Here is an 18,631-nt window from a genome sequence, read left to right on the forward strand (position 1 = left end):
CATCTCTTGAAGTGATCCTAATACATTTGTACTTTTGATATATGAATGAGCAATTCTTGGGATCAAAGATCTGTATTTTTCCAGATTTGTCTAGAGAAATACAGAAAAGACACCAGGAATTTCTGGTGTTGAGGCATAGAGCATTGGCCCTAGGCATGAAATGTGTGTTGAAATTTCCTTGTTAATGTGTGATACTATTTGAGCCTAAATTTTATTCCTTCCTTGATCCAAGTCAGCTATTGGATATTTTTGTCTGCTAAAGAGGAATAAAAAGTCACTATATAACTGCTATTCTGGCTATTAGGGAAGTAGTGGAAGAAGTAGTGACTCATATTATCCCACCCTCTTTTATAAAGCCGCGTTATATTCGAGTATATATGGTAAATGCTAAGTCAATCCAAATATAAGTCGAGACCTCCATTTTTCCTTAAAAATGTGGAAAAATGGTTGACTCGAATATAAGTCGGGCGGTTTAATATTCAAGTGCCCTGCCAGGATCTGCACCAGGCTCTCTCCCTGCCAAGTAGTGCGCAAAGTCCCCTTCCCTCTCTTCTGTCAGGCTCTCCACCCTAACCCCCTCCCTGCCCTGTCCATCGTACCTCCTCTGCCACTGGAATCCCTGGTGGTCCAGAGGTGTAGTGGGCAGGTGCGAGCTTTCTGCGCTCCCGCTCCTCCCCTAACCCAGTCGGTTGCTGCTATGAGTTCCGGCTTCAGCCGCTGAGCGGTACCGAGCAGGAGCGCACTTTGGCGGCTTCCTGAATGGCTCCTGCAAATTCTTGCATCTCAGTATCATGTTTCCCTGTCCTCTCATGTCTAGTATCACCCCTATGTTTCCCTATCTTCCCCCTTGTTGAGCACAACCCCTCTGTCCCTATCTCCCCTATGTCCAGCATTATCCCTTGCCCCTATCTCTATGCTCTCCTATGTCCAGCATCTTCCTTCCATGTTCCTACTTTACCCCTGTCCAGTATCTAAGTAAGATACATATACTGTATATAAGTACATAAACATTGCCATACTGGGAAAAATTTCTCCAGGACAAACCAAAGGTCCATCAAGCCCAGCATCCTGTTTGTAACAGTGGCCAATCCAGGTCACAACTACCTGCCAATTCCAAAAGAGTAAAATGAATAAGAAGTGGATTCTCCCAAGTCCATCTTAATAATGATTTATGGGCTGTTCTTGTTTTTTAAACCCTGTTATACTAACTACCTGTACTTTTACTACATCTTCTGGAAATGAATTCCAGAGCTTAATTACACATTGAGGGCTTGATTCTGTCTAGTGCGACCAAAGTTGCGTGCCCAAATCTGTGCATATTGACGATTTGCACATGCAACTTAAATTGTTTAACAAGCCAATTAGTGCTGATAATTGCAATTAACAAGTAATAATTGGCACTAATTAGAATTTGCATGCAGAACTTTCTAAGCATGTTCTATAAAGTGGTGTGCATAAATTCTAGTGCGTGAGGGTGTGGCCAGGGGAGGAGCATGGGTGGATCATGGGCTTCCCTCTTGCCTTAAAAGTTAGGTGTTCTTTATAGAATATGTCCAATCTGCTCACAATAAGCGCAGGTATATAGGCCTGGTTTTCTTTTACCTAAATGGGTGCACCTAAACGATAGTCACATATGTGGGCACTAAGCATCCGCTATAATAAAACCCTTAGCGCGCATGCACACTTCAAACTCTGTGCGTCCGTGCTGCACATGCAACTGACTTTCAGCCTTCTGACTATGCTGCCGGGACACCTCTTCTTCACACCCCTGGACCAGCAGTGGCAGCAGCTGTGGTTTCATCAAGCAGCCATGGGGCATTTGCTAGGCCAGCCCACTTCAATAATGCGAGGCGGGCCGGCCTAGCAAAAGCCCTGAGGCTGCCCAGTCTAGCGGATGCTGGACAGGGAGTAGGGAAGGGAGAAGGGCTACTGCTGGACAGGGGGAGCAGGGAAGGGGTGCTGCTGGACAGGGGGGAGGTAAAAGGAAGGAAGAAGTGCTACTGCTGGACAGGGGGAGCAGGGAAGGGGTGTTGCTGGACAATGGGGAGGTAAATGGAAGTGAGAAGGGCTACTGCTAGACGCGGGGATCAGGGAAGGGGTGCTGCTGGACAGGGGGAGGTAAAAGGAAGGGGGAGGGCTACTGCTGGAAAGGGGTGCTGCTGGACAGAGGGGAGGTAAAAGGAAGGGAGAAGGGCTACTGCTAGACACGGGGAGCAGGGAAGGGGTGCTGCTGGACAGGGGGAGGTAAAAGGAAGTGAGAAGGGCTACTGCTGGACAGGGGGAGCAGGAAAGGGGTGCTGCTGGACAGGGGAGAGGTAAAAGGAAGGGAGAAGGGCTACTGCTGGACAGGGGGAGCAGGGAAGGGGTGCTGCTGGACAGGGGGGAGGTAAAAGGATGTGAGAAGGACTACTGTTAGATGTGGGGAGCAGGGAAGGGGTGCTGCTGGACAGGGAGGAGAGACAGAAAGAAAGTCAGACAGACAGCAGGCAGGGAGAGAGACAGAAAGAAAGACAGACAGGGGACCAGGGAGAGAGACAGACAGACAGGGAGCAGGGAGAGAAAGAAAGACAAACAGAAAGAAAGGGGGCAGGGAGAGAGAAAGGCAGACATACAGAAAGAAAGAAATGCCTAAGTTTACACATCTATTCTAGCACCCGTTAATGTAATAGGCTAAAAAACTAGTGTTTCTATAAACACATAACTTCAGAGGTGTTTTATTGAATCACACTGTGTTATCCTTGTCAGTGCTGAATTTTAGCCATCATATATAGAATATAGCCCTGAGTGAAAAGAACAAATATTTTCCAATTGTTCTAAATGTGTTGCTTAGTAAACATTGCATGCCCCCTAGTTCTTATACTTTTGGAAAAAGTATACAATCTTTGGGATGGGACTGTGCAGGCTGTGCAAATTAGATTAAATAATAAACTTTGTTTATTTGCCACTCAAACCTTTACAGACTTCTGTTCAGTCTGTGTTGAGGCATCAGCCCACTTCATTTATTTTGTCTGTAGAAAAAAAATCTTTATCTTCCCTTCATATTGCAAAAAAATTCCTCATGTCCTGTGATTTGAGCTGGCTCATATATTTACATCTAACTCTCCTCTTGGACAGCAAAAGAAAATGCCTCCAGTAACCTGCCTCAACTAGACCATCCAAGGATGTCAGAACCAGAAACGACTAAGTGAATAACTACAGTCTGTGAGTTAAAACTTTAATTACATAACAATTTTTAAAGATTCTGATTCTGTTTAAACTATAGTCCTTTCATCCCCTCTGCATTAAATCTCCAAAGACATAAGAACATAAGAATAGCCTTACTGAGTCAGGCTAGTGGTCCATCTAGCCCAGTATCCTGTCTTCATGGAGGCCAATCCAAGTCACAAGTACCTGGCAAAAACCCAAATAGTAGCAGCATTCCATACCACTGATCCAGGGCAAGCAGTGGCTTCCCCCATGTGTGACTCAACAGAAGATTATGGACTTTTCCTCCAGGAACTTGTCCAAACCTTTTTTAAAACCAGCTACATTAACCGCTCTAACCACATTCTCTGGCAACATGTTCCAGAGCTTAACTATTCTCTGAGTGGGTAAAAAAAAATCTTCCTCCTATTGGTTTTAAAAGTATTATTCTGTAACTTCATCGAGTGTCCCCTTGTCTTTGTAAATCTTGATGCAATAAAAAATCAATCCACTTGTACCCATTCTACACCACTCAGGATTTTGTAGGCTTCAGTCATATCTCCCCTCAGTTGTCTCTTTTCCAAGCTGAAGAGCCCTAACCTCTTTAGTCTTTCCTCGTACGAGAGGAGTTCCATCTCCTTTATCATCTTGGTCGCTCTTCTTTGAATCTTTTCTAGTGGCGCTATATCTTTTTTTTAAATAAGGAGACCAGAACTGAATGCAATACTCAAAGTGAGGTCTCATCATTGAAAGACATTATAACATTCTTAGTCTTGTTTACCATCCCTTTTCTAATAATTACTAGCATCTTGTTTGCTTTTTTGGCTGCCACATTGGGCAGAAAGTTTAAATGTATTGTCCATGAAGACACCCAGATCTTTTTCTTGAGTGCTAACCCTCAAGGTAGACTCTAGCATCCAGTAACTATGATTTGGATTATTCTTCCCAATATGCATCACTTTCATTTGTCCACATTAAATTTCAACTGCCATTTGGATGCCCAGTCTTCCAATTTCCTAAGATCTTTCTGCAGTTTTTCACAGTCTACATGCATTTTAACAACTTTGAACAGTTCAGTGTCATCTGCAAATTTATTCACCTCACTTGTAGTTCTAATTTCCAGATCATTTATAAATAAATTAAGTAGCACCGGTCCCAGTACAGATCCCAGAAGCACACCACTATTTGCCCTCCTCCATTGAGAAAAATGTCCGTTTAACCCTACTCTTGTTTTCTGTCCAATAGCCAATTCTTAATCCACAATTGAACATTGCCTCCTATCCCATGACTCTTTAATTTTCTCAGGAGCCTCTCATGAGGAACTTTGTCAAAAAAGCTTTCTGGAAATCTAGATACACTACATCAAAAAGCTTGATTTTATCCACATGTTTATGCACGCCTTCAAAGAAGTCAAGCAAATTGGTGAGGCAAAACCTCCCTCGGCTGAACCCATGCTAACTTTGTCTCATTAAATCATGTTTGTCTACATATTCCATCATTTTATTTTTTATAATTGTATCCACTATTTCACCCGGCATTGAAGTCAGGCTTATGGGTCTGTAATTTCCTGGATCTAAAATCAGTGTAACATTGGCCATCCTCAGGTACTTCAGATGATTTTAGCAACAGGTTACAAATCACAAAAAACAGATCAGCAATTTCATATTTGAGATCTTTCAGTACCCTGGGATGTATACCATCTGGTCCAGGTGATTTTCACTCTTTAACTTGTCAATTTGGCTTAGTACGTCTTCCAGGTTCACTAAGATTTCTTTCAATTCCTTTGCCTCATCACCCTTGAAAACCATTTCCGGTTCAGGTAGATTTCTTACATCTTCTTCCGTAAAAACTAAAGCAAAGAATTCATTCAGTCTCTCCACTAAGAGCACATGTTGTACTCCTTGATCATCCAACGTTCCCACAGATTCCCTCACAGGTTTTCTGCTTTTGATTTACCTAAAAAAAAAATTGTTACTATGAGTTTTTGCCTCTTTAGCAAGTTGTTCTTTATATTCTTGTTTAGCTTTCTTTATCAAGTGCAAAGTACAGTCATTTGGTGCTTTGTTACTGGAAACCTTTTATCTCCCAGGCCTGGTCTGAATTTACAATTTTAAAAGGTTTATTCTCTCAGCCCTATTTATTCAAAGCTTTTAATCCCACAGTGCCAATTGAGAAATCTTGCTTTACTGCATCCAAAAGTTGCTGATCCTCAGAGTCTTTTAGGACTGTACTGCCACCTAGTGAAATTTTCCAAAGGAGATTCTGACACAAAGAATGTGCCTTGGCTCAGCAAGCCAAGATACTTAGGGATCCCAGTGGTGTGTGGGAAAGAAAAGTACAAATACTTACCTAACAGTACCCAAATGATGACCTTGCGGGCATACCAAAGCTACCCCCAGCACCCTTTGGAAACATAGGTCTGGTGTATAGAGGGAGATCCTGTTCTGAGCTATTTCTGTTCTCCCCAGAGAAGCTTTTGCAAAAATGGTTTGATGTGGTCACGTTGCTTACATCCTTATAATTAGTCTACTGCAGCATTCTAGTGAAGAATATCAGATCATCTGCTAAGAAATCCTCAGTGATCCATGATGTCATCCATGAACAGCTTAGATGTAAGTCAAACTCCTATTTGGGGCCATAACACCAATAATGCTTTTCGACATTCTTTCCTACCAGAATACCTGGCCTTGGTCACACGTGCAGAAAAGACAGATAAACCCTATGCAAATAAAGGACCACAAACTAAAAGTCCTAATATACACAAACGAAACCCTAAGATGCCAGACTCTGCATGCAGTATAGAAAGAAATGAACAGTGCAAAATATAGACACAGATGTCAATTCTCCAAATTGACATAATTCAATCCCTAAGTTGAAAATAAAATTATTTTTCCTACCACGACTGGAGTTGGAAGCACTTTTGGATGGAGTCTGACTCAGTGAAAATGTACCAATTCTGATTCTGCTTCAAAATAAAAACTTAAAACATTATAATATATGATAGGTTTATCATTTTGTATATACCGGTATGCTATTTACTGTATTTGGATTTAACTGCCTTTATGAAGGAATTTGCCCGAGTACAATTCAACATAAAACATAACAGCAGTAAAAAAAATCAAATATAACCCCTCTTTTACAAACCCGCAAAAGTGGTTTTTAATGCTGTCCGGTGTGCTGAATGCTCTGCGCGGCTCCTGACGTTCATAGGAACTCTACAAGCGTCGGAACGATGCAGAGCATTCAGTTCAAGTTTCATAAAATCTTTGATTGATCGCTTAATCACATTACTAAGCGATTAACATTTTTAAAAAAATGACAGTCTTTGGGGAACAATACAATACTTTTACATCCAAACGGACTTAAGGAAAACGGAGAATGAAATACAAATTCCTTAAAGAAAAGTAAGACAATCAGGGTAAAAAACGAAAGGCAGGGAAAACAAAAAAGACAATAAAATAACATTTTTAACCAGCAGATTGTTATCTAATAATCAAAAGCATCCTTAAAAAGAAAAGTTTTTAAATTACTCTTAAATTTCTCCACATTACGTTCTTCCCTTAAGTAAATAGGGAGAGAATTCCAAATTTGAGGTGCAGTGACTGAAAAAATGAATTGCCGTCTTGTATTAACAACCCTAAGAGAAGGGATCGTCAATAGATTTTGGTCATTAGATCTCAGTGTTCTATTTGGAATATACGGGATTAATAATTGATAAATGAATGCTGGAGTTTTATAAAATAGGGATTTAAAAGTAAGTATGCATAATGTATATGTTATCCAGTGAGATATAGGTAGCCAATGCGCTTTCCTAAGAAGAGGAGTTACATGGTCGAATTTCCTAGTTTTAGTTATAAGTTTAATGGAGGCATTTTGAATAATTTGTAAACGTTTTATTTCATTCAGCACTAAAAAGCGCTTTTGCGGTTTTGTAAAAGGGGGTGTGGGGGTGGGTGGGATAATGAGTGAGGTAAACTCAAAACCAGGAAATTTAAACTTAATAATAGGACAACCATGAGACAGTTTCAAGATATAATACAATGTTAGCATAATACTTATGAAACAACTAATAAGTTCACATCAGAACATTCAAATAATATAGGGCTACTTTTACTAAGCAGCGTAAGAGCATTTTACCATGGGCTGGTGAGGTAGATGCTCTGGGTATCATTGTAGATAATACGATGAAACCTTCCTCCCAATGTGTGGCGGCGGCGAAAAAAGCAAACAGGATGCTGGGAATTATTAAAAAAGGTTTGGTTAACAAGACTAAGAATGTTATAATGCCCCTGAATTGCTCCATGGAATATTGCGTTCAATTCTGGTCTCCTTATCTCAAGAAAGATATAGTGGCGCTAGAAAAGGTTCAAAGAAGAGCGACCAAGATGGAACTCCTCTCATATGAGGAAAGACTAAAACGGTTAGGGCTCTTCAGCTTGGAAAAGAGACGGCTGAGGGGAGAAATGATTGAAGTCTACAAAATCCTGCGCTATGTACACTTTTTATTGGATCGATTTTTCACTCCGTCAAAAATGACAAAGACTAGGGGACACTCGATGAAGTTACGCGGAAATACTTTTAAAACCAATAGGAGGACATTTTTTTCCTGGACATTTTTTTCCAGTTAAGCTCTGGAACGCGTTGCCAGAGGTTGTGGTAAGAGCAGATAGCGTAACTGGTTTTAAGAAAGGTTTGGACAAATTCCTGAAGGAAATGTCCATAGTCTGTTATTGAGAAAGACACAGGGGAAGCCACTGCTTGCCCTGTATTGGTAGCATGGAATATTGCTACTCTTTGGGTTGTAGTGACCTGGATTGGCCACCATGAGAATGGGCTACTGGCTTTGATGGACCATTGGTCTGACCCAGTAAGGCTATTCTTATGTCCTTATGTTCTCTGACGCTCATTGAATTCCTATAAGCATTGGAGCATTTATCTCACCAGCCTGTGTTAAAATGCTCTTACATTGCTTAGTAAAGCCTAGCAATGCATATGAGGTCAGAACAAACAATTTAAAGCCTAACAGCTGGAGTCAGGCAGTAGAAAAATAAGTCCACAGCCTTGGATACAAATTTATTGGGATTTATTATCTGCCTTTAGGAAGAGATTTGCTCTTCATTCGCTCACTGACTCAGCCTCAGCCTCCACTACAAATTCTCCTTAGGATCAAATTTTTTTTTTATTTTTATTTTGAGACCAAAGTTACCTGTAAGTCTTAATAAATCCAATGAAATTAGAATAATGTAAGTAGGAGTCCTCAGCAAAGTTCAGACAATATAAGGCCCCTTTTACAAAACCACAGTAGCAAATCTCCCATGGCAAATGCACCGAAGCCCTAAGGAAGTGGGGAATTGTTACCATGGCTTTGTGAAAGAAGCTCATAGTAAAGTCAGATTATAATTAATAACAATTGCCACACACCGTTATCGGGCCCCTACATGTGCAATTAAAGTGTTTATTGTAATGTTATTTATCTGGGATCGTATAAAATAACTACTAGCCGACTAAAAATCATACAAAATACAGCCATTCATTTGATTTTTAATCTGAAAAAACACGATCATATCAGTGTTTATTATCAAAAGCTTCACTGGCTACCGTTTGAGGCTAGAGTGCTATTTCAATTTGGATGCATTTGTTTTAAAATTTTATTTGGCTTAGCACCGGCTTACCTTGTTTCTCATTTTAGTTTTTTTTATTTCTAAGAGAAATATTCGTAGGTCTGGTTGGTTTTATTTTCCTTCAGCAAATGCATGTCGTTACACAAAATTTTTAGATAGGACTTTAGCATTCCAAGCAGCATTAATGAATTCAAATAACATATAATTGGAAGGATTATAAAAGGCTGAATTATTGTTTCTGGTGGAATTCAGTTTGTCATGTATATAAAATGGAAAGAGCGTTGGCAGTGCAAAAAGGTTATTATAATAAATTTAAGGATGTGTGGGGATCATTATTAAATTATTATAATGAATAATTTACACTTTTCCCAATGTTAATACACATGTGGATTTGGGATGGGGGGGGTTTGGTTTTCCACTAAGAATATATATATGAAAGACATAAGATATTATTTTCATGAGATATAATATAATGATATTTGAATTTGGGAGGGGGTGGGGGTTAAATCTTCTTGATGTATAATATTGTAGATTTTCAAGTGGTATTGTAATATGTTTGTTTGATATTTATTGTACACTTGTTGTAAGATATAAAATGAATAAAGAAATTGGGAAAAAAAATGAATTCATGTTTGAATCTTCTTGTTTCTCCATTTCTGACTTACTATCAATTTCAAAAAGATATACATTATTGATTTTCATATTATCATGTAGTTATAATGTACTTTTAATCTTTTTATCTATACTTATTTTAGTTTATATTGTGTTTTCCTTATTCATTAGTTTTAATGCTTGTATTAGTTACTTAGAATTTTATTATGTATGATGTTATTATTATATTGTAGCCGAGTACCTGTTGTGTAAACCGCTATGAACTGCTGGTTAGGCGATATAGAAAAATAAAATAATTATTATTATATTAATTTTGTGCTGGTAAACATAAAAAGCACACGTTCAGCTAACAGTGTCCTCATAATAATATACTATTTATTTATTTAAGTTATACATTGGTCAGACATTGAAAAAGCTTAAATTTTGAATGAACATCATAGTTGTGTTAAACGCAGAAAATGGAAGCCTCAATGGTACGGCATAATGGGAACCTCACATGCTTCATCACTGATCACATTTCACTGCAAGTGAAGGGAAACGACTGCAATAGAAGAATCTTAGAATTTTGGATTAGAAACTGTTGAACCACAAGGCTTATACACATAAGAGATTTATTATTTTGTTTGCGTTTTTAAAATTAATTCTCATGAGTCAGTTTTTCTTAATGCTCGATATTCAATAATTTCAGCAGAAGTGGTATGTGATTATACAGTTAAGTCCAACAGTGTTCTGAAACCTGAATGCCTTTTTGTTTCTTTGCAAAAAAACACACAGTCTCACAAAAAAACTTGTCTCATAAATACGTGTGTTTTTTTTTGGGGGGGGGGGTTGATATTAGGTTTTACAATTTTTTTTCATTTGTCAAGTTTAAGATCTAGATAATTCCCTGTGGCAACAGCTTAAGACTAGAAGACTGTGAAATACTGACTACCATTGAACAAAAACCTATATCTTTAAGAGAAAAATCTGCAAACACATTTTCAAGTTAAATGTGAGGTTTTGTTTTCAAGTTTGAGTATAAAATTTTGAGCAGCTGGTTCTTCAAATAATAGGAATACAGTATAAGAGATTCGGTTGGAAAGTACAACAAAAGCTGCTTCTCAACATAATTCTCCCGTCATATATCAGTTTATTCCAGCAGACTAATTCTCATATTTTCACATACTTATTAACTCTGGTCAATCTCTGCCACACCCCAACAGTTTATTCATCACAAAATACTGGCTTACCAGCTCTAAGTTGTCTCACCTGGACAATCCTACTTACAATTTCACATCTTCTCGGGGTTCTGTAGCATGCCAAGGCTAGGGAAGTGTTTTACCTCTGAGCTTTCCCTGCTCAAGGAAGTCTCTTCCTCAGGGATCTCCCTGAATGATTCTCCTCTGGGGCAGGTATACGCCTCACTAGAAAATAATACGGGGACAGGAACTCAATTTCCACATCCCATCACCCTGTCCCTGCCCCATTCCTGTAAGCTCTATCTTAACCGCACAAGCCTCAAGCACTTATGATTTTAAGGTGTTTGAGGCTTGTGCAGTTGAGGACAGAGCTTGTAGGAATGGGGCAGGGACAGGATGAGAAAATGAGTTCCTGTAGAGACGGGGAAAAATTTTTCCCCATGTCATTCTCTACTGTCACTGCCTGAGTCCTGCCCTCTGTGACTCAGCAGGCTCTATTCTGGGCCGTTAGTGCCACCTCCTGGAGGATAGCCTAATTGCCAGCTCAATAAGATAGAAAAGCATCATTATTGAGGGAGAATCCCTGACTCAAGTTTCAAGTATCAAGTTTATTATAAAATTTGATTAATGGCCTATTCCAAATTCTAAGCGATGTACAGATCGATAAAAATTACAGAGTTAGGGGAAACAAACGTAACTAACAAAAATACTAAATCTACTAAACACATTAGAAAAACCAACTTATACAAACATAATAAAACACAAGGAAAGGCTAGGAAGGAAATACAATCTGATTATAAAGAAAAACAATTAAGGTTAAAAACAATAGGAAAGGGAAAGAGAAAGCTATCAGAAGATATATAGCTAAAATGAGAGTCATAAGCAATTCATTTAGTCATTGAATGCATCTTTAAAAAGAAAACCCTTGAGTTTGCTCTTACAAGGAAGGTTTTTTAATGCCTATGATTGATTTTTTGTAGAAAATCCGTTCTGATTCTTTTCCTTCACAATTTAAATGGAGAATCCTAAGGGGAATGCTATATAAAACCCCTCACTGTTGAGATCTAGAGATCTGCTTTTTTTGAAGGCAACAAAGCTTGAGAAAGTTGTCCTTACAAAGATAAAGAACAGCCAAAAGCAGACAGCAAAGAATAGCACTGTATTTATCCCAACTTTTAAACAAATGTATTTATTAGTTAACAAGTATAAACAGGAACAGAGGCATTTTCCATCCTTCTAGGGCTTTATTGGTTTCTCTTTTAACTCTTTTAAATTAACCACCTAAATAAACATTGAGCAGTTTTCAGTGAATTTGCGGTAAATTGTCCAACATTCATTTGCATATAGCTTACTTCTAAAGCCATGCTTAGAAGTCCATTAATCTACACTAGAAAAATATTTTTTTTCTTAGTATATGGTAGAACAATTTATTTGAATTCATGGGAGCTCTGAAAAGCTTTGGAAATGGTGTTGAACGTCTTTCTCCTTGGGGGGGGGGGGGGGTGGAGAATATTCAGTAATAATGAAGCCGACCTCATAGCCTGCCTGGCTTTCACTGTCAGTTTCTGCTCAGACCTTAAGAGACAGGCTTGATTAGCCCATAATCAATGCACTTTATCAAGGCATCCTGAGCTACATCAATGATGTGCTGTTTTTTCTTGTCATCCTTCTGTTTGCCAGTGACTGTCAGGATCTCCAGCATTTCACATTCCACCAGCTTTTTGGCCAGCTCCTTGTCAGCACTGACGAGGTTGTGTGCGATCACCAGCCCACGATGCTGTATTTCCAGGTTCCCGCTCAGGCAGAGTCTTTGTAAGATCTCTGTCCACTGGGTAGTCTGTAAGAAGCACAGAAACATGATTTGGTAAGAGCTATCTTTACTGCAAAAGAACATAATATCCTTTGTTCTTTACAAGCAACTTATATTCTGCAGGATCAGTATATTGAAAAGTCTTTATGTGATCAGCTGCTGGTGCAGAAGGGCTTTAAAAAAATATTGGCAGGGACAAACACTAAAGGGGAAATTCTATATATTGTGACAGGATCCTGGGTGGGTGGAATACCTGCCGGGTTGGACATATGGCACACAGTAGGCTTAGTCTTCAGTGCCTCCCAAAGCACACTGGCCCTGATTCTGTATAGGACGCCCAGGAGAGGTGTCCTATACAGAATCGGTCCTACACTAAACCCCGATTCTGTAATCAGCGTCCATGATACAGACGCCGGTTAGAGAATCGGGTTAAATTAGACACAGTCGCTACACTTATCGCTGCAAGGGATCTCTCCCTGCTGCAATAAGTATAGCGGCCGTGGCCGCCTGTCCCATCACCGGCAGGAGGATGCCCAACTCCTCCTGTCGGAACCCCGAACCCTGAACTCCCCCTCCCCCAAAACTGGTAATTGCCGACAGGAGGATGCCCAACTCCTCCTGTCCGAACCCCGGACCCCCTCCTCCCAAACTCGTAATCACCGACAGGAGGATGCCCAACTCCTCCTGTCAGAACCCTGAACCCCCCTCCCCCCAAACTCGTAATGGCCGACAGGAGGATGCCCAACTCCTCCTGCCGGAAAGCCCGACGACCACCCGCCCCAACTAATCTCCCTCCCCCAACTAACCTTTAAATGTTGGTCGGCTGGACGGGTCTTGCTGCCGTCCAGCCGACAGGCCCGCCTCGTGGAAATGAGACGGGCCTGCCCCTTCCCGGCCCATCCCCACTAATCCTAAGGCCTGATTGGCCCAGGTGCCTAGCCAATTTCCTTCAGCATGTCATGGAGAAAATACAGAGGAGCAAAAGCATAATCCAAGGGCTACTTCATACTTTAAAGGCCCTTTCTTTGGCACAAAACATTCTCTGCATTTTCAAAACTAGGCATGTTGTTTTTCAAGGAAAAGGTACATGCAGAAATAGAGAGATGCAAACCTCTGCAGGCCCTTTTCCCTTGAGTTGTTTTCTTTTAAAAAAAAAAATCTTTATTCATTTTCATATCTTACAACAAGTGTATAATATTCAATCAAAAATTTTTACAAATCACTTGACATTCTTACTTATAATCATTAAAGTAGAAAAGAATCCCTCCCCACCCACCCCATCCATTAATATTAAACCAATTAGCAAATATCATATTTCCCAATCCCATCCAACTATATCTTATATAATAACAAGGTGTTTAAGGTGTCTGATCATTAGAATATGTCATCAATGGCCCCCAAATCTTTTTGAAACTATTATAATTTCCTTGCTGCATAGCAAGCGCTCTCTCCATTTTATAAATATGACAAACTGAATTCCACCAAAAGGTATAGTTAAGTTTAGTATAATCCTTCCAATTTCCAGCAATATCTTGAATGGCAACCCCCATCAGTATTAATAAAAGTTTATTATTATTTGCTGAAATTGGACTCTTTTAAAAAAAAAAATTTTTTTTAAATTCATTTTCATATATCAACAAGTGTAACATAGAAATTTTAAAAGATCACATAAAACATACACTTGAATTCCTTTCATGTATCATTGTAAATTGGACTCTTAAATCTCATAGATGTAGCAAATAATATAGTATCATATGAAAGGGCAACATGATTTTCTAACAATGAATTAATGTGGCAGCTCCACTTACCACTTCTGTCATCTTGAAGCACAGGTCCTTCTGCGAGGCAGTAAGCATGGCCAGGGCTCCGGCAGCGGCATTCTGCAGCCTCTCGTCATCTTCACCGCAGAGCAACACAACCAGTTTCAGTCGATCATTGCCTTTAGCCATAAACCTTTCTTGAACCTAGGATAGCAAAAAGAAAACAATATAAATAACTTTAGGAGTTAGCTAAACCTCTGCTTTCAAATAAAATCCACCCCTCCTCCAAATCAGCTGCTACATTTAGCTTTCTAATGAATGTATGGCCCTGAGGATGTGGTTAGGTCAAAGGCAGGGGCAGGACCAGCTTAACCATTAGACAGGCTAGGTTGTATTATAAAAATGTGTCACTTATGTGCTTAACTGACTAAAATACCAATATTTACATGCTTTCTTGCCATCTAAACCTCCATTATGTGTACATATGAAACAAAATGTAATATTTATAAATATGAAGGTCAGTATGCTTAGGGTTACCAGATTTCTTTGTGCAAAGAGGACACGTGGCCCCCGCCCTGTTCCGCCCCCAGTCCCACACCCATAGAAACCTCGTCTCTTCTCTAGGTCGTGTGTGAAGGGCCTCCAAGCAATCGCAGATGTGATGATGTCACACACATGTGCGCATGCATGTGACATCATCACATTGCATCCGTGCATGCTCGGTGGCTCTCCAGACGCGGCCCTGAGCTTGGGGGCTTTCCAGAGCCTGGACAAACTGCTGAGTTTTGGAAATTCATCCAGGCACCTGGACAGTCCTCTAAAAAGAGGACGTGTCTGGGTTTTCCCGGTCATCTAATAACCCTAAGTATGCATATTGTAGTTGGGGTGGGGTTCACGAAGGGTGCTGCATGGGGGCATCCATCCAGAGGAAGCAATGTATTAGGGGGGAGGTGAGTTCAGAAGAGATGTTAGCTCTGGCCCTGGGGAGCAGGGATTGGGGGAGAGGAGAGCTGAACAATATTTTAGTTGTGATGGACAATATTCAGTTCCAGCACCCACAGAGCTATGCAACAAAGTCAGAACAGCTTTTCTGTGGTTCTATTTGAACACTTAGCTAATCAGACATAAGCACAAAGTAGCTGATGCCCACACACTACCTGGCTCTTCCTTGATTCATCCCCTGACATCACTTTCAATATTGACCCCAGATAATTAACTAAGGCCTCCTTTTACGAAACTGCGATAGCCGCGCTGCTCCCGACGCTCGTTGAGTTCCTATGAGCATCGGGAGCAGCGTGGCACCCCGTGCTAGAAACTGCTATCGCAGTTTTGCAAAAGAGGGGATAAGTGTATTGAGTCCTGTGTTTGTGTACATGCCAATGTCAAAGAGTAGCCCGTACCTCCTTGTTAGCAACCAAGTTGCACATGCACTCAGTGGCAGCCTGGCGGATCTGCTCGTGGTTCTCAAACATGTAGTTCTCAATCTCTGACAAAGCTTTTTCCTTTATTATCTTTTGCCTGAAATAACAGACAAAACAAGCTGAGAAAAGATATTCACTATGGCAATCCTCGGAGATCTCTATAAATTTAAAGCAAGAAAACTGATATGTACAACAGTGTGACATGCCCCGGCCTGCATCCAAGGCTTTGTAACAGACATGAGTTACAGAAAGCATGGGATAAGTAGATAGGATCTCTTAGGGAAAGGCACTAACCTCGGTACAAGTCCCTGTGGGATCCTTAATTATGCTTCAAGTGAGAATGGGCATTGGGCTACAAAACCAAAAGCCTGAATGCCAGTACTTTGTGGGTTTCTTACTTCTGCCTTCAACTGAGGAAAATTTTATTCTGGAAAAACAATTACAACCCCAATGCGCTCAGTGCTAGTACTTATGGGTCCTTTACTTGTGTCTTCAACTGCCTGTCCACAGCGTAGGCAGCAGCTATCCTGACAGAAGCTTTGAGCTATACACTATAATTTCAGCCTATACTGCTGATAGTTTATTTTTACTCATAAGTCTTTAAACCAACTCCAAAGCTCATCAGGAGAGCTCCTCCATGTAAGTCTCTGTGCTTCTTCTTACTCTTCTCTGTTCCATGTGCTACCATGTTGCCACCCTTTTTTTATGGGGGCCAGGCCAGGTATAGGAGAAAACCTGGAGTTCGAGGAACGGCTGGATAAGTTGCAGCTGTACTCACTCGAGGAACGCAGAGAGAGGGGTGACATGATCGAGACATTCAAGTATCTCACGGGCCGCATCGAGGTGGAAGAAGATATCTTCTTTTTCAAGGGTCCCGTGGCAACAAGGGGGCATCCGTGGAAAATCAGGGGCAGGAAACTGCATGGGGACACCAGGAAATTCTTTTTCACTGAAAGGGTGGTTGATCGCTGGAATAGTCTTCCACTTCAGGTTATTGAGGCCAGCAGCGTGCCTGATTTTAAGGCCAAATGGGATAGACACATGGGATCTATTCACAGAGAAAGGTAGGAGAGGGTCATTGGGGTGGGCAGACTAGATGGGCCGTGGCCCTTATCTGCCGTCTATTTCTATGTTTCTATGTTTCCACTTACTTCTCTTTAGTTGCCATCTGCATTCCATTTTGCTCTGCTGATCTAGCCGTGTATGGTATGTTAATCTCAATCAATCAATCAATTCATTTTAAGTTTTGGTGGGGCTCATAGCTTAAGCAGCCATCTAAGTCAGTGACACCACTTCCTCCCTCAACTCATTTTATTTGATGAATTATGTTCAAATACTTTTTTGCAGTACTGTTAAGGGGTAGCTGAAACTCCACTTGAGCCATGTCTGGAACGGAAGGGTGCATAAAAGGAATGCTTTTGGTTTGTTTTGGTAACAAATGATAGCATGCATTTTCAGAAGCCTATGAGCAGACCACAAAAAATACTGAATTATTTCAAATTGTTCAAGTTTTACTATTGTAAGCAAAGAAAATTAAATTTAAAATAATTATTTTTGAGATATATTTTTAATTCTCTATAAAAATGGTGTGGTGTGAATAAATGCCCTGAGAAGCCATTTTTAGCTTCAGAGTTTCAGGACCATCTTTTGTAAGGGACTCACCTGAGTTTGTCACTCCTTCCTGCCAAGTTGGTCAGACCCAAAAGTGCCTCAAAGTTCTGAAGACCATCCCGTTCTGTGTTCAGTAGACTGATCAATGGACGCACTACCTCATACACCTAAAGAGAAAGAAGTTCTGAAAGACATTGACCTAAAGAGACAGACCATGTCATCTTTAGTGCTCGATAGCACAGAGATGCAAAGCCTTTGACTCTTACTCGAGATGGTATAGTGAATAATGAATGACTGGGGATGCTAAACTCAACAGAAATTACCACTCCCTGGATAATTGTTCTGCAATTTTTTTTCTCCTTTCTGGAAGTTTAAAGAAGCCGTCTGGGGCTATTCCAAACCTGTGGACTTGCAGCTTTTAACCATGATCCCCATCTAAAAATTCTTCCTTCTATTAATAAAGCCTATATTTTTTCATTTTTCAAGGAGCTCTTAAATTTTTCTCTTGCTTTGAGGATAATTACACTATACTCCTGCAACACTCTTCTACTCTATGACCCTTCAATATATTTATATAAATAAATTATTCTCTCTGAAGATAAATATCTTTCAACCATTCCAATCCCTGTGATGGTGAAAATACTTCCAGAATACAATTGCGTTGGAGAGGAAGAAATGATAATATGAAAGAACTCCTGAAACAGGGCCAGCCGCTACAATAGGGAGACTAGGGGTCAGCCCCAGACAGCAAAATTTGGGGGAGGGGTGTGGAGGCATGGTGCCCATGTGGCAGGACATCGGCACTTAAATGCTAGTTTCAGCCTTTCAGTACAGACCCACACTCAAACCCTAGGTGTTCCACCTTCTCTGACAAGATGTTTGCGTCAGAGCAAGTGGGATGTGGCAGATTTTATGTATAACAATTTTTATTTATGACAACTTAAAAAAACTGCCATAGAATGCAATAGTACAACTACAAAAGTCCCCACCTCCTTTCCCACCCTGGAAAAAAAAGGGACACAACCCCCTCATGATATCATAAGATACCCACAGAGTACATAAGCTCTGCAAAGAACCCCCCCAAATCCCCAGAGAACACCTTACCCCTACCCCTGATCTATACCACTCCCCCAACGTCCAGGAATTGGTTCCTAATTCCACAGGACATGGATGTGGCAGATTTTAAATGGTGCTTGTGGCGAGATGCTGAATGTGGGGCAGTAGGGAAAGGAAGATGAGTTGCCAGAGAAGGGGGAGAGGTAGAGAAAGGAGATGCTGAACTACAGGGAAGGGGGAGTCCTGGGGGGAACATGATTCAAAGTTTACCTGTGGAATTGGATGCTCTCGGGCTGACCCTGCCTTGAACAATTTACCACAATAAAATCAGTCCCAACTGCACATCCTCAGATAATACTTCTGCCCTCCCTCCAGAACA

The 18,631-nt window shown here is 40.5% G+C and overlaps 1 protein-coding gene and 1 long non-coding RNA gene across 2 annotated transcripts in view; one reads left to right on the forward strand and one right to left on the reverse strand.

Moving 5' to 3' along the window:
- Positions 1–18,631, forward strand: part of LOC117349453 — a 71,972-nt gene that overhangs the window by 1,674 nt on the left and 51,667 nt on the right. The window contains exon 2 of the long non-coding RNA XR_004537164.1: positions 3,115–3,201. This is a non-coding gene — a long non-coding RNA (uncharacterized LOC117349453). The remainder of the gene's footprint in view (positions 1–3,114; positions 3,202–18,631) is intronic.
- The window catches only part of UNC45B (unc-45 myosin chaperone B), a 45,938-nt gene continuing 38,414 nt past the window's right edge, over positions 11,108–18,631 (reverse strand). Inside the window, exons 17-20 of the mRNA XM_033922952.1 lie at positions 17,248–17,363; positions 15,565–15,682; positions 14,213–14,368; positions 11,108–12,431 (exon numbers count right to left, since the gene is read on the reverse strand). Coding sequence (XP_033778843.1) covers positions 12,171–12,431; positions 14,213–14,368; positions 15,565–15,682; positions 17,248–17,363 — 651 coding nt within the window. The 3' untranslated portion in view covers positions 11,108–12,170. The remainder of the gene's footprint in view (positions 12,432–14,212; positions 14,369–15,564; positions 15,683–17,247; positions 17,364–18,631) is intronic.

This window comes from Geotrypetes seraphini, chromosome 15 (genome assembly GCF_902459505.1).
Source record: "Geotrypetes seraphini chromosome 15, aGeoSer1.1, whole genome shotgun sequence".
Lineage (NCBI taxonomy): Eukaryota > Metazoa > Chordata > Amphibia > Gymnophiona > Dermophiidae > Geotrypetes > Geotrypetes seraphini.